At 44.3% G+C, this 15622-nt stretch overlaps 2 protein-coding genes across 2 annotated transcripts in view; one reads left to right on the top strand and one right to left on the bottom strand.

The window, feature by feature from the left end:
- The window catches only part of TRPC4AP (transient receptor potential cation channel subfamily C member 4 associated protein), a 33502-nt gene extending 19253 nt beyond the window's left edge, over positions 1–14249 (top strand). The window contains exons 9-19 of the mRNA XM_030462898.1: positions 425–567; positions 3368–3499; positions 4162–4220; positions 6609–6710; positions 8186–8269; positions 8578–8668; positions 8939–9079; positions 10576–10684; positions 10853–10965; positions 11107–11313; positions 12240–14249. Of these exons, the coding sequence (XP_030318758.1) occupies positions 425–567; positions 3368–3499; positions 4162–4220; positions 6609–6710; positions 8186–8269; positions 8578–8668; positions 8939–9079; positions 10576–10684; positions 10853–10965; positions 11107–11313; positions 12240–12377 (1319 nt within the window). The 3' untranslated portion in view covers positions 12378–14249. The remainder of the gene's footprint in view (positions 1–424; positions 568–3367; positions 3500–4161; positions 4221–6608; positions 6711–8185; positions 8270–8577; positions 8669–8938; positions 9080–10575; positions 10685–10852; positions 10966–11106; positions 11314–12239) is intronic.
- A 925-nt stretch (positions 14250–15174) lies between these two features.
- MYH7B (myosin heavy chain 7B) overlaps positions 15175–15622 on the bottom strand; it is a 28982-nt gene continuing 28534 nt past the window's right edge. Inside the window, exons 41-42 of the mRNA XM_030462839.1 lie at positions 15466–15603; positions 15175–15271 (exon numbers count right to left, since the gene is read on the bottom strand). Of these exons, the coding sequence (XP_030318699.1) occupies positions 15263–15271; positions 15466–15603 (147 nt within the window). The 3' untranslated portion in view covers positions 15175–15262. The remainder of the gene's footprint in view (positions 15272–15465; positions 15604–15622) is intronic.

Genomic DNA, 15622 nt, shown 5'->3' with positions numbered 1-15622 from the left:
TTTCTGCTCTTAGCAGTATCATTCTAGAGACGACTGTGAAAATTACTTAACTGTGGCCTAAATACCCAGGTACTGAGGTATGAAATGAAAGTAGATCAGCAGTAAATGCTTCTGATAATCTCACCTTTCCTTTTACTACCTTCTCTGCCATGTCCTTTCTGGTGCAGTAGTCTGTGAGCTCATATAGGCAATCCTATTTTAAAATCTAACTTTATCCCTTCTGAAGTTCCAGCTCTATTTTTTTTCTGTAGCACTTCACTGAAATGGGTTATGTGTTGTTATATCACTATTTTTAGTTGAGAAGAAGGTTCAAGCAGAGATGCTGGCTTTACATCTTGCAGTGTTTTAGTGTATAAATAATAACTGCAACAAACCCTTTCCTGTTGACACTGCCTCAGGCTCACATCTTTGCCATCTTGTTCAGAGTCTTCAGATGAAAGTGGCTTGGCCAACACTTCCACACGAACACAGCTCCCCCAGTCCATGAAGATCATGCACGAGATAATGTACAAGCTGGAGGTGTTGTATGTTCTCTGTGTGCTGCTCATGGGGAGACAAAGGAATCAGGTGAGTGAGCACTTGGAAATGGTCACATAGGCTGATGTCTCTTTAAACCTAAGCACTTATTAATTAGGTCATGGACACAGAGATGAAGGGCAAAGCTCAAGGCATAAAGCTGGGTAAATCCTATCATTGCAGCCATGCACAACCAGGCAGAGCTTCAGTGCTGAACCAGAGTGAGCCTCAGGGCAGGGCATGTCCTGGGTTGTGCTGACCAGGATGGGGGTGTTCAGGCTCTGGGGCAGGATGGATGCAGGAGGATGGCTCCTGGGTGAGGCATCCTGTCTGGATGAGGATGCATCTGGATGGGGCTGGGTACTGCAGGACCTGCAGCCAGGCATTCTTCCCTCTCCTGGTGTATTGGAGACACCCGTCTTTGGTTCCATTCACTTTTGGAAATCCTCTGGGATTGTTGTCCAGCTTTCTGCACTGGGCACTGCCTAGAAATCCCACTTACCTGTTCCTTTTGCATTTCTTGCTTTTGAAATGAGAAATATTTTTTTTCTGTGCATCATGTAGGCTTATGGAGAACCAGTCACTGCAGCTTGGCTGAAGTTTGATTTAAATGGGTCAAAAGCATATTGTGAAGGGAAAAGAAAAGCAATCTGTTGGTGCAGTTTTGACAGTTTTCCAACATGGGCAGTCTGCTCAGCTCAGCAGAGCAGCTTGGAATAGCAGGGGCATTTGGATGCCCTAAAGACTGAGAGAATCAAATTGTTTGGAGTTGAAGGGCTGTTGTATTAGGTAAGAGTTGCTGTGCTGGGTGACTTGAGTACATTTATTTCAAATATTTTGGGTCTTGCTAGTAACCTCCTACTGTATAGGTATCACAAATACTTGCTACAAGCAGTGTCTTAAATCTTCTAATCTGAATTTAAAATAGAAATGCATTTGTAGTCTAATCCCAAACACAACTAACCTGTTCACACTGAAACTACAAGCAGATATTCAGCATTAAAAAGGAATAGATTCTATACAGTAGTAAGTAGAGGAAACTAGCAGTGCTTGCAGAAACTACAAGCATTGCCATAAGAAACTTGCAATCCTACACAAGAGTGCAGTTTTATAGATACTGCAGAAACTACTTGCAGCTTGCACTCCTGCTGCTGCATCCAGGGAGCTGGAGGTGCTCAGGTCCTTACTGGGTCAGTTTTAGTGTGTCAGATGTGACATGGTAGAAAACCACAGCTAGCTGGCTTTGAGGCTGAATTTTTTTTCTCTATTTCTTGGGAAAGCAACTGCTTATGTTTCTTCTGCTACTCCTGTCCCCATGCAAACAGGAAAATGGTCTAAAGTCAAAGCTGGCATGCAGTTCACTTCTTCTCCAGGCCTGATTTAGGTCTGGAATTAAATTCTTGAAAGATGTGAGTTACTTCATTCCAAAAGACCTTGTTCAGAGCCAGCTCTTTTTGTAAAATCCACTCCCTTTGAAACACAGGAGGCATCCTTCATTCCTCAATCTCTGTAAAGTTTTCAGAGACTTGTGTGGCAGGTGTGAACCCATTTCCCCTCCTGAGAGGCAGCTGGGTTCAGAGCTGGAGCTAAGCTGCTCTACTTGGGAAGCTCAAATGAGCAGGGAAGGGCACTCTGACTGAAAAGCATTTCAGCTGCTGCATGGTGTCTCTTTTACAATGAGGGAATGAAAGTACAGGATTTGTAATATCAATCATCCAGTCTGAGCAGCCAAATTTCTGACTGGTTTTATACTGGAATAATTTTGTGTAGAATTTCTGAAGGGCACCACAGCTCTGCTTCAGTCCACCATGACAATCAACAGCATTTGCAGCTTCCTAACAAACTCAGCCTGTTGCTGGGATGTTCAAATCCTTGGTTTAACCTTAACTCTTGGCAAACTTGCATAAATTGACAACTGTGCTAAAAGCAACTTGACTGCTACTTGCTGGGGACCATCCCACCCTTTGGGGTGAGTGGTGTTTTGCTGCAGATCTGTGCCTTTGCTTCCCTCTCACAATGATCATACCCTAAATTACTCTCCTTGTGTATTTTTCTAGGCTGCCTTGCTTGTCTGTGTTGTGGTGTAAAGCAATCAGCTGATTGACTTTCTCCTGCTACAGGGAGCTGAACTGCATGTGGGAGCAGCTCATATTTTTAGTAATGAGAAAGCAATAGAGCAATTCATGTGAAGCTGGGCAGCAACAAGAAAAAGTCAAAAGGAGGAATATAGAGCAGGGATTGTCTTGGCACTGCAGCCTGAGTAGTTGTAAGGAGTTTGGGGTCTGAGACAGAGTGGGATCCAAAGGCAGTAACTGTGACTTGGGAGCTTTGTCATGCAGTCATCTGTCAGGTGAGAACCTGAGTTTAGCAAACTAAAAGTAAGCTGAAGACACTGGAAAAAGAATGAAAACCTGCAAAGTAACATCTAGTTCAAATACTTTTGATTCATTCAGGTATTTTAAGAAATGGAACAAAATGAAGTACTGGTAGTTATAATTCTGTCTCCCAGGCATGACCTAGGTTACTGTTTAGGTGACCTGATTTTAAGGGACATGTCCAGTACTGCTTTGGGCACTTTATATTTACAACATGTTGGGCTGTTCAATCCTGTGTGGTTTTTCATTTGCAGTATTTCTCTGATTCCTTATCTTCCAAATTGCATACATCAGAAACACCAAAACTTGGACTGAAATTATTTAACAACTGCTCACACCAAAAGTGTTACCTTGTTTACACAAGTAACTCTTCTAGTTGTCAGAGGATGATGTAATTGTGCCCATCTGTTTACTGGACTATGATATATCTGTAATAGAGGCTGCAGCAAATGAGTATGTACTTCTCTGTTTTTCAGGTTCATAAAATGATAGCAGAGTTCAAACTGATTCCTGGCCTCAATAACTTGTTTGACAAACTGATCTGGAGGAAGCATTCAGCATCAGCCCTTGTTCTGCATGGACACAACCAAAATTGTGATTGTAGCCCAGTGAGTAGCTTTCCAAATTCTTAATTGGATTTTTATCTTATCATATAACTCATGATTTATCTTATCATATAACTCTGAGGAGTTAGTGATTAGCTGGATGCTTGTACAATAAATGAAATGTTGCAGCATTCAGGTTTTTGTGAATTACTGTTTTCACTGAATCTCTCTCTTTAGCCCATGCTAACAGGGCAGTTCCCCTGTTTCTGAGTTTGGGAGTGAGAACAGGGTGCACTCTGTGGTGCCTCCCTGGAGACCAAAGGTGGAAAACAACAAAGACTTAAGGAATTGATACCTAGAGAGTCTAGCATGGAGAAGCACAGAACAAAAAATGGATTGCCATCAGTTTTTGGGGGAGAGGTTGGGGTTTTGGGTTTTTTTTTACATTTGTTAGGGTTTTTTATTATTTGTTTGGGTTTTTTTCCCCAAGCTTGATACTCTAAATCAATCAATTTAATGATGAGCTTTTGCCTCTGCAGTGAGAAGGAATTTCTAACATTTCTGTTATGAGAAGCCTTCTCTGTTTCTCCCAGTCTCTTGCTTTGCTGCCCAACTGGATTTGATTTGGATTGGCTTCCAGTTCAGCTGTTTTGGGTCAACTTGGTAACTAATATTATCCAAAAATACTAAAGTGAATTCTTTTGTCCTTTCTTCTCTCTTTTTAGGACATTACTTTAAAGATACAGTTCTTGAGGCTTCTTCAGAGCTTTAGTGATCACCATGAGTGAGTATGAAAAGCTGTGGTGGGTTGTGGCTCAGCAGCATTGTTTGCCTGGGTGCAGTTACAGTGGGTGTCCTGGGCACGTTGCAGGCTCCATGTGAATGGAGCATTGTCCTCTCCTGAAACTCCTTTCAGATGTTCACATGCCTTTCAGCTCCTGCAGGGAAAAAGCTAGGGATGTGCTCTCCAATGGGCATGGAATATGCTCTCCAATGCCTTAATCTGTCTGCTCATGATTAAAAGTAGCCCATTTTGCATCACGTTGAAACAAACTGAAACATTTATGTGATGAGTTAACACTTTCTGGCTGAAGAAATGAGGAGGCAGCTTTCATAGTACTGGTTTTCTGTCTTCTTCCTGAGAGCTGGTAGCAAGCCAGCATGCTCACAAAGAGCACATGTACCCTGTGGGGATGTGTTCAGGTTTAATTCAGTGGAACAGGCATGAAACAAAGGCTGAAAGCCTACCCCAGAAAAAGTTAATCAGTGCTCTTTTGCCTTTGTCACAAGGCTGGGAAGATGTGGTTGCTGTCTAAAACACCTGCAGTGGAGAAGGCCTCATTAAACTGGATGGGAAAATGTTAAAAGAACAATTATCTGTCAGCTAGTCATGGGAACCTGGGTTGGAAATAGGAAGAAAGCTTCTGTTTGCCTTCAAATGGCATACCTGGGCAGTTTCAGTCTGCTGGGGTAGTTGAAGGGTGGTGCAGAGGTTTTTTTATATAGTTCCAATTATTTATGTTTTTACTGAAGAAGTCCCCTTCTGCTGCTGGTACAGGGGGTCATGTTGCTCTCTTCTGCCTTGCAGAATCACCTCTTGCCTTTTGTCAATAGCTCTAATTCAGTCCTGCAGGATGGTTTGCTGGTCTTTGCCAACATCTGCTTTTGAGGCACATTGCACTGAATATGTGTGTGCCTTCACTTCTTACCTAGCTGCTCTTATCTACAACTGGGGTGATATTTTTGTCCAGGTTTAAATGTATCTTGAAAGTATCAGCCTTTTTGATTGGGAAATTAGCTCTAAGAATGGAGAGGTGCTGGGTATGTTGTAAGCAGAAGGGAAGGGCTGCCTGATCACAAATCCTCCGTGCAAGACAATGTTTATCCAGGAATCACTCCAGGTTTTCCAATAAAATCTCTTTAGGTGGTGGTTACTGCAAAGATCTCTCTTTTTTAAAGAGAAAACAGATTTCAGCTGTAGCATTTGAGCAAGGGGAATTTGTGGAATTTGGTTCAGGCTTTTAGACAAACAATTCCATGAATTTTCTATGAAATCACAGTTGAGCTGGGTCAGCTGAGGACAGGATAGGAGCAAGTGCTTCCATCCTAATAGTGATTTCAATATAATTGTGTATAAACCAGACTTGCAGAACTGCTTATTGCATGGAGAGAGAAGCTGTATTTTCATTACAGAACCTGTTGATCCAGACCAAAAGAAGCTTCCCCTGGCAGCCTCAGTGGGCACTAATTTGGAAGAGTGTTTGAAGAGAAGTGGCATCCCCATCACCTTTCTGGTCTAATAATTTATCCTCTGTGTAGCTGCTATGTTTCAATGAATCTTTGCACACCTTGACACTCACCACAACACCCTGGGCAGCCTTAGGGTTCCTGTAATCTTTGCTCTCTGATTCTGAGCATTTTGAAGTCAGAGGGTTTATCTAAGGGAGGGGGCATAGGGGAGGGGGTCTGTCAAAGCAAGCCTCTGGACTGCATTTCTACTTTGTCAGACTTGTTCTGCATTTCATTTATTTTACAGATGAGTTAATTGGTTTTCACTATGGAAAGTTCAGTATTTGATAAAGCATTTCATCTAAATTCCTTGGGTTTGTACCCATTCCTGGTTTGTTTTCTACGTTTCATGAAGTTTTTAAAACTTTTCAAGAGTTACAAGTTTGCTCAGAGTAATAAAACACCAGGATGAATACTGCTTTTGCAGTTTCTGCTTTCTAACTGAGATATGTTACTAATGAAGGGCATGGTCACTGTAAGGCTGTAGCAAGCTGTGGAAAAAGTTTGCTGTTCCAGTCTACTGAAATTCAGCAAGAAATTGCTGAGTTTATTCTGAAATGAGTGCCATCTGGAAGCAGATGTTGACAAAACAAACCATAAGCTTCTGAACTGGTCAACAAAGAAGCAACATCTTGAAGCTGGCCAGTGTAGAAAGTTGCCTTTGGCAAATTTTGGAGGTTTATAAGTGAGCATGTAATGGACCTAGCTTGGGATTGTGCTGTGGTGGGGGGCAGCAAAGTGTGAGCCACTGAGAGGGGAAAGCTGAGTGCTTGGTGCTGCAACCCCACAGGCACGTGGCTTTGCTCCTCATGGAATTGCCTGTTTGCCTGCCTCTTTTATTCATTGTATTTTCCTCCCTTGCTCCCCAACTGTCTTGCTTTAGGAACAAGTATCTCCTTTTAAACAGCCAAGAACTTAATGAGCTGAGTGCCATCTCCCACAAAGCCAACATCCCCGAGGTGGATGCAGTTGTCAACACAGACAGGTGAGCAGGGATGGAAGCTTTAGCTCAGCAGCTCCTTATGCTTTGCAAGCACTTATGTTGGAGGTTTGATGTCACCTGTATTGTTTGAGGTCCTTCTATCCACCCCTCTTGCTGTTTATTCAGTGCCATGTTTCAGCCTTGTCTAGGTGTATGAAGTTTATTGTCATTGGCAAATCTAAAGTGTGCTTGTGCTAGGTCTGTTTGTCTGGTCTTCCTCACTACAGGGGCATTGCAGACAAATCTGGAAAAGAAACTGGGATCTCTCTTAATATATGATAATAAATCCTAGTTTTGTGATTCAGGAGCAGACTGTGCACAGATAATATCCATTTGCAGGCTGTATAAGCAGATCTAAGTGGGTCTGCTCAGTCTTTATTTTAAGAACATCTAATAACTAGAATAACCTATATTAGATTAAACATGTTAAACCACTTAGAGAATCTCTAGTGTTATTTTTGAGTGTCTGTTAGTTTGACTGTGTTGTTTAATAGCTCTTTAATACACAATTCTGATGTGTAAATCTCAGAAGGAGAAACGTTGTTCATAGAATTAATTTGTCAGAGTTCTCCCTGAGTATTTGCAGGAAGTTGATTTGCACAGAGCAGATTTATCTCACTTTAAAATGGGATTTTTCTAAGAGGAGTTCTACATTATAATTACTATAATCATAATTCCATGCCTAATTGGGAAGAACTGGTGTCTGTGTTGCCCAGACCCTTTCCTTCTAGTCACAAGTACCTTTCTGGCTTTGTTCAAAAAGGTATTTTGGGAGAAATTTCAGTCTCTCAGGAGCACACTGAAAGTCAGTGCACTAAATGTGTAAACAGCTTTTTGCAGCCTGCAAAATTTCTGTTCTCCCTCAAGCATTAATAAGAACAGACTTACAACAGACTATCATACTGTATGGAAGCCACTTCCCACAAGGGCTTTGTCAGCTGGCTGCCCAGCAAAGGTGCAAGTACAGTGTGGAGCCATTCACCTGGGAGCATCTGCTGAGTAATCATGCTGGGCTGGTTTTTGAGTTGAAGAGTGCCATTTGAAGCATCTTTTTCTACCTTTGCAGGGTGGTTTGTATGGTCAGGCAGCAACATTGCTCAATTTCTGGCCTAAAATTGGCTGCTTTCATTCCTAAGCTCATAATGTGGTGTATGTTTTTGGTTGGGTTTTTTTTTCTGATCTCTGAATTCCTACAAGATAAAAATTAAATATTTCTGAAATCATTACAATTTGGATAGACAATATTTTTTTCTTGAATTTGTGTGGAAGTCACATTGCAGGTATTGCAGATGTTTACCAAAGGAGAATTCTTCCAGTGGTGGAATTAGTAACAAAAGTTAATTAATCTTTGTACTGTGTATTTAATACTGGGATTTTGATCATTAAAAACTCCTTGAAAGAGACTTCATTCAGTGTTCTGCAAGTTAAAGTGCTTCCCAGCCCTTTCACTCATGCTGTAATTTCTTCACATGCTCCAGGAGTCTTGTTTGTGATGGGAAAAGAGGTTTGCTGACCAGACTGCTTCAGGTCATGAAGAAAGAACCAGCTGAATCCTCTTTCAGGTGGGTTCTTTTGCCCTCTAACATGCTGGTTTGAGTTGCCTGGGAATTTGGTTAGTTCTCAGCAGTTGAAAATGTTTGGAAATCATGAGCTGTGAAGACATCTGATTTTGTTGCACTTGCTACAGTGGCTGTGCAGGGGAGGGAGCACTGGACCTCATACCCAGCACAGTCAGCGATTTTCTACAGGTTCAACACATCTGAATCCAGCATCAGACTGGAATGAAACTTTTGAGGAAATTTGATTTCAATTCTAGTTGAGATAAAATGCTCCCCTTGCTCCAGGGTTAATAATTTTTTCCCTTTCTTAGGTTTTGGCAAGCAAGGGCTGTTGAAAGTTTTCTGCGAGGCACAACCTCCTATGCAGACCAGATGTTCCTGCTAAAGAGAGGACTCCTGGAGGTAACAAACCACATGTCAGACTTCTTCTGGAACATATCTCTGTAGCTATCAAGAAGGATTTATTTGTAATGAATCCAAAAGGGGTGTCTGGTTCTTTAGCCAGTACCACTTAGAAGTCAATTTAAGACTCATGTGAATTTTGTTTTTAGTTCTGTCAACTGAGAGAGAAACCTGCAGATAAGTGTTTTAAATCGTGATGCAATCAGAGTCTGTGCTGTACTGCTGGTTTGAGCTGATCTGTGGCAGTAACATGTTTTTCTCCCCTGCCAGCATATTCTCTACTGCATTGTTGATAGTGAGTGCAAATCACGAGATGTGCTTCAGAGTTACTTTGACCTTCTGGGAGAACTGATGAAATTCAATATTGATGCATTCAAGAGATTCAACAAATACATCAACACAGATGAGAAGGTAAATATTTGTAGAAGCTGTCCCTCTGTGGGCCAAATTACACTCTCTCATAACCAAATGTAGCACTGAGAAAACCAGCTTCATTTCCTGATTTTGGTGTGATTGTTGAGCTTGGTGCACAGTAAACACTAAGGAGTGAGCTGCCAAAATCTCATCAGAAGTGTGGCTGTGTACACTCATGTTTTCAGAAGTGCCCCCAGCTGTTCTGAGGCAACAAGTGCTGAGCTGGTCAGAAAACATTGTCCTCTTACATGATCAGTCAGGTCTAAGGCCAGAGCTCAAAGATGATAGAATGTTTCTTGTGAAGTCACTGGAGTTTGGGTTAAGCTGGTAGTTGTGGGCATTGGGACAGGCTCCAGAAAATCTTTTACTGAAGCTTGGGTTCTTTAGAGGGATGACTTAAAATACTCAGTAGTGTTTGATACTGCACAGCAACATGTCTTATCTTTGTTATTTGAACTGCCAGACATTCTAAGAAGTCATGGCTGATGTAGTTGCCTATAAAACCTTGTTGTGTATGTAGGTGTGGGGTCATGCTCTTGTGCACATAACATCAGCTGCTGGTTGGGTTTTGAATGGCCTCATGCTCTTGCTCTTGTAGTGTAGTTTTTCTCTGGTTGCTGTTAAGTCTGGAAGACCTTGGAGAGTAGAAACAGAGCTGTATTTACAATAAAGATGTGTTTAATTTCAGGTTGTTTTCTGGTAAATAAACTCACACAGACTCTAGAGAATGTGTCTTTATCCCTTGTGCTTCCTATTTGTTGATCCATAACTTTTGTAGTTCTCATGCTGTATGAATCCCTTGCTGTATTCTTCCCCAGCACTCTCTGCTGTACAAAATAAGTGTAGAAAAACATGGATCTGGAGGAACTACTGAAGCCAGTGCCATCTTTCAAAACAAACTGTATGAAATCTTTGTCTCATTGAAGTGACAAAGCTTGAAAACAAATTTTAGTGGTGCCAGGACTTTGGCATTTTTCTGTTTCTTAGTGGGTTAAGTGTTCACTTGCTTTAGGGATGTTTGGTCAGCCCTCAGTGCCAGTATTGCCTTGGAATGGATGAGGCAGGCCCAGAAGTATTATCTAGTATTCTTGTTAGAGATAAATTAATGAACCCCAAGTATTCTGGGCTTTAGAATCTAAATCTTGCTTCTGAAGAGATGGGGAAATTGTCCGTGTGTGTGAAGCTGTGTGTTGCACGTTGTAGGTGCTTGTGCTCAGAACTTAGGGTGGTTTCAACAGTAACCTCCAGTAAGGTTACTGGAACTCTTACTCTTGTCCTACTTGCCAGGTTATGTTTGTAGCTCTCCCTGCTTGGGTTCACTCTGACCTCTTCCCCTTCTGCTAACAGAGTAAACTGGCTGAGGCCATTTGGCCACACACGTTCCAAAGAGGGTGTGGAATGCTGTTGTGTCAGACTTCCTCCAGGGCTGGTCATGTAGGATGCATTGTTTGTTTGTTTGTTGTAATTCAGCACTAAAAAGTATTTCTCTTTAGTTCCAGATATTTTTAAATCAGATCAACAGTTCCCTGGTTGACTCCAACATGCTTGTTCGCTGCATTACGCTGTCCCTGGACCGATTTGAGAACCAGTCTGATGCTAAAGGTAAAGAATGAGAAATGAGAAAAGGGGGTTATTTAAAATCTGGGATTAGAAGAATCCCTGTTTTAGACAAAGAAATGCCCCCTTGCAGGTTTTTTGCTACAGTCTGTGCTCAGACCAACACAACTGAACTTCAAGCACCTGATGATTGTCTTTTTCCTCTTGCTGCAGTTGCAGAAGTCCTGTCAGAGTGTCGCCTCTTATCCTACATGTCCCAGATGTCCATGAGAATGTCCTTTCTGTTCAGGCTCATTAACATTATCCACGTACAGACACTTACACAGGTAAAGAGCTGGCAGTAACTTTGTGTTAATCTTGCTGATGATTTTTAGTGGTGGTCTGGGCTGGGAGGTGTATAGGAGCACCTCCTCTGCCTGCTTCCCATGAGCACATTGTTTGACCTACTGTGTCATTTTTACTTTCAGGAAAACGTCAGTTGTTTGAACACAAGTTTAGTTATCCTCATGCTGGCCCGAAGGAAAGAGAAGCTCCCTTTTTATCTGCGCACTTTGCAACAGATGGAGTACACAGAAAAGTACCCAGGCTTCATCCTGAACAACTTCCACAGTCTCCTGCGATTCTGGCAGCAGCATTACCTCAACAAGGATAAAGACAGCACCTGCTTAGAAAATGTATGTAAACCTTTTCCCATAGCAGGAATCAACCATAGCAATGTCTACTTGTAGTAAAAATGGGCAGTGAAAGGTTGTGAAGGGAAAGGAGGAAGTCCTGTCCCTCAGTGTTACTCCCTCTGGTGCTTTTCACACCATCAAACCTAGACAGGTCCTTCCTGCCAGCAGGCAGACCACAACCAGGCAGGTGCTGGGTTTCCCTGCAAAGGTCATCTTAGGTTGTGGCTCTGACAGGCAGAGGTGAGATTTGCTAAAGCTGAGTGAGTTCTACAGGCAGGGCTGTTGAGATGGCAGCATGGAATCCAGCTCCCAGACTCACACCTTAGCCAGAGTGTCCCTGTACATGCACCCTGCTGTGCTTATGTTTGGGCCACTGGTGGGGTGGAGTTGGTTGTCCAGTGTGCAAAGGCTTTGGGTAAGACACAGTATGATGTAAGGCTGCTGGAGAGGCCTTCTGGCATGGAGAGATGTGAGCAGGGAGGGTGTATTAGACTTTGTGTCTTTCCTAGGAGCTAGTGCCAGCATGGCCGTGATCTGCAGCACCACAGTGTCTCAGTTTGGGTTTGGGCTGGACAGCAAAGGAGAAGTTTGGGCTTGTGTGTGCATAGTGCTCACAGGCAGTGCTGGCCCTCCCAGCCTGGCTGGGGTGGTGAGTGTTCTGTGTCCTCTTGGAAAGGCTGCAGCTGCCACTGGTGCTGGGAGTCTGCAGCTGGGTGGTGGGAGTCTGATGGCAGAAGGGTTCAGCATTCACCCCTTCTGCTCCAGGCCCCGGGGAGGATGGGCTGAACAGTGAACCAGAGGTGTGAAACTGTGGCTGGAGAAGTCAGGCTGAGCAGGAAGGGATTCTCTCTACTGAAAGCCTTGGGGATGTGTCTTCTGCTGCCTCTTGGTGCCACGTTAACCAGCCTCTTCATCTCTTCCCACAGAGCTCATGTATTAGTTTTACCTACTGGAAAGAGACTGTATCTATACTGCTCAGTCCTGACAGGACATCTCCCTGTGCCATAGTTAGCTACATCGACGAGGCATATATGGACATTGACAGAGACTTTTCTGAGGAGTGATTCTTCACTTTGGCTTCTGATGGACAGCGCTTGGAGGGTACCTCACAGCCCGTGGATTTTCAGGGATAAGCTGTGTAGTGTGTGTGTGTGTGCAGCTTGGAACCGAGGAACGTTACTGCATTGTCACCACCCCGGCCCTCTCCCAGTCCCCATCTCTGATCTCTAATGAAAGAGACTTTGAAAACTTCTCTGGGCAACACATTCAGGGATGTATTATCTTCCAGTTGTTCTGGGGTAAAAAATATTCACCTGCGAAAACCAGCCTCTATTATTATCTTTTTTTTTATCCTCTTTTCTCCTGGGCCAACATGGCTGGTTAGAGGATTTTTTTGCTGACAGATGAGGATACTCTGTATGTGCCAATTTAGGTGTGGCTGTATTTCATGGCTACCAGAATTAGCAAGTCAAAAAGCACAGAAGTTGCCCTCCAAATGTGAGGTCCAAGGAGCCAGCTTGGTTGGGCCCCAACTCACCAGCCACGTGCAGAGGCACCGTGAGGGCTCCCTTCAGGTGTAACTCTTTCTGTTGGGGTTTGGAACCAGGGGTTTAGTGTTGGTTAGAGTGTGAGAGTGTGTGTGTGTGTGCGTGTGCTTTTAATTCCTGAGAGCCCTAGCTCCAGTCACCTCTTTACCATCTACTTTTGGATCATTTGGTACTAAATCTGTCTGCGTGTTGAGAGAACCTCTGTTCCTGTCGCCTTTCCTGCAGGTCCTTCCCATCTGAAGGTGTTTTACAGTGCTGTGGAGAACAGAGACGTTTCAGCAGTGGTGGAATTGCAATAGGGGCTGGCTTTTTCATGGAGCACTAGCATTAAAATGTACTAATTTTTTAAACTTGCGGCTTGTCCCTTCTTGGGTAACTAATCTGGTTTTTAAATCCTTTTCAGGACCATTGCTCTTGATGCTAACCTGCTCTGCCTGGAAGTCTTATGTCAGTCTCTGCTTTCAGTCCTTAATATCAACACACACATTAATCTTGAAGTGCAATATTTACTGGAGATGTCAGCTGTTTGGGTTTTTTTCCTGGATCTATTTTAATCAGAATGTGTTAAGCGCTGGGAATAAACACTCCTGGTTGAATGGACAGTAACTTTGTAGGGAATGTTGGGAAACAGGGAGCTGGGTTTTGGCAGTTCTGTTGCCAAACCCTGCCTGCTCACTGTTAATTGCGTTGCTCCAAGACAGTCAGATTCCCAGGAATGAAATACAGTCTGAAGTCCTGAGCCACTGCATTTAAGTCAAAAAATGTCTTGCAGCTCCAGCTAAGAGAAACCTGTTTTCTTTGAAACATGCATCAGAATTTTTGTAAATTTTCTTAACTTATTTGATGAGATGACTTCAGCTTTGTCCAGCCTCTGGAGAGGGGCTGGGAGTGAGGATGTCTCACAGCTGGAGCATTTTGTCTCTCGTCTTTGCCAGCAGAGTGAAACCCACACTGAGGATCCCTGTGCTGGGGCCTGGATGAGTGGAGGAGGGTTCCAGCCCAGGGTGCAGGACTTGCTCTCTAAAAGTCGCCCTTCATCTCTCCCTTATCTCACCCTTCAGTGTCCTGCTGTGGACTTGCAGTCAGAATTTGCTTGCAGGGTGGTCAGAGCTGCTGAGCTTGTGCATAGAACTGGAGGACCCTGTCCTGCTCCAGTGAGGTTACCCTGGTCACATCCCTTGTGGCAGGAGCTCCTTGCTACAGCAGCTGTGACTCTGCTCTTCATCAGGTGTCCCCTCCACCCCGCTCCCTCCCTTTCCTGAGCTATAATTTCTTTTTCATCTGTACTTTTTTTGTTCTTGGGTATTTGTGTTTTTGGTGTATCTTTGCTTCTTAACTGTAATAGATGTACACTTCAAATAAATGCTTCAAATTAAAAGGCTTTTAAGTTAAGGGATGCCTTTTCCATAGTCTAGTTAATTGGTGCATCCACTGGTGGCTGCTGTGAACCTGCTGAGTCTCACTCCCAGCTCTCTTTAAGGCACAGACAGTTCTTAGGGGCTGAGCTGAGCACCCACCTCATCCTCCCTCTGTGGGTGGGCACCCAGGGCAGCGGGCAGGGAGTGTCACTGGTGAATTCTGGCATCCCTGTGGGCTCCTCTGTCCCTGCCCAATGCTTCAAGAATCTTCTTGAGAGGGACCAGGCAGCTTTGCCCTTCATCCTCGTGTTATCTTGCTGAGGGAGAGGGAACACTGCTTGGGGCTGTCTGCAAGGGGGGTGGCAGCAGGCTGGGACAGGGTGGGAGGTGGGACCCCTGTCCTTCACAAATACTTCTGGAAGTCTGCACTATCCTCATGGATTGCTGAGGTTTGTGCTGCCCAGGTTAATGCCGATTTACTAACTGCAAATAAAAGCATTCAATGGAACCTATTAAAGAAATCTATTTTAAAGAAGTGAGTGGAGATGTCTTTCTTTGCAGTCACAGCCTTTCCTCTGCCCTGCAGGACTGCCATTAGGATTTTTTATTTTTTTTTTCAATCTTTTCTCCAGAAGTAATAGTTTCAGAGAGGTCTGCTTTGCCCTCCCACCTGCCCTAATGCAGCTCTGCTCTCCTAGAGCTGAGAGGTGATGGAGTGTTTTGCTGGGAAGGGATGAGAGAAGGGCTCTTTATCCCAGAACCTACCTAAACCCTGGAGGGAGCCAGGGAGAGGGTAGACCTGTGCCTCTTTCCTGCCCCTGCCTGGCTGCGAAAGGTGTCCCCAAAATGCCAGCTTGCCCCCACATCTCCAGCAATGGAAGCCAAGGCCCTGGTTACCCCATGACAGACACAGCAGAGCAAGTCCTAGCAGATCCGTGTTTATTCAGGCAGTGCAGAGCTGGCAGTGGCTGTTGCAGCCATCTGCCTCCAAGCTCCATCAGGCAGCTGGGACAGGATAGGGCAGGGCTGGCAGCCAGGCTCCCACTACTCGTGCTGGCAATAAGAAAGTCAGAAGAGCTTTAGTGAGATCCCAGGTCTGGAGGCAAGGAGCACCCAGCCACCCCTCAGATCCCAGCACCAGTGGCAGCTGAGGAGAGCACTGCCGGGCAGGATGAGGCCATGGGCTGTCCAACCTCTCCTCTAGCTCCAGGGCTGGCAGAAGCTGTGCCCTGTGTCCCCCTCCTCACCTTGGAGATGAGGACATCTCTGGTGCGGGCACGCAGTTTGTTGACCTGCGTCTCGGCGATGTCTGCGCGCTCCTCGGCATCGTCCAGTTCGTGCTGCACCTTGCGGTACTTCACCAGGTTGGAGTTGGCCTGCTGCTCCTGGGGGTGCAGGGAGAGG

This window comes from Calypte anna, chromosome 20 (assembly GCF_003957555.1).
Source record: "Calypte anna isolate BGI_N300 chromosome 20, bCalAnn1_v1.p, whole genome shotgun sequence".
Classification (NCBI taxonomy): Eukaryota; Metazoa; Chordata; class Aves; order Apodiformes; family Trochilidae; genus Calypte; species Calypte anna.
This window is presented reverse-complemented; position numbering and strand designations above follow the sequence as displayed.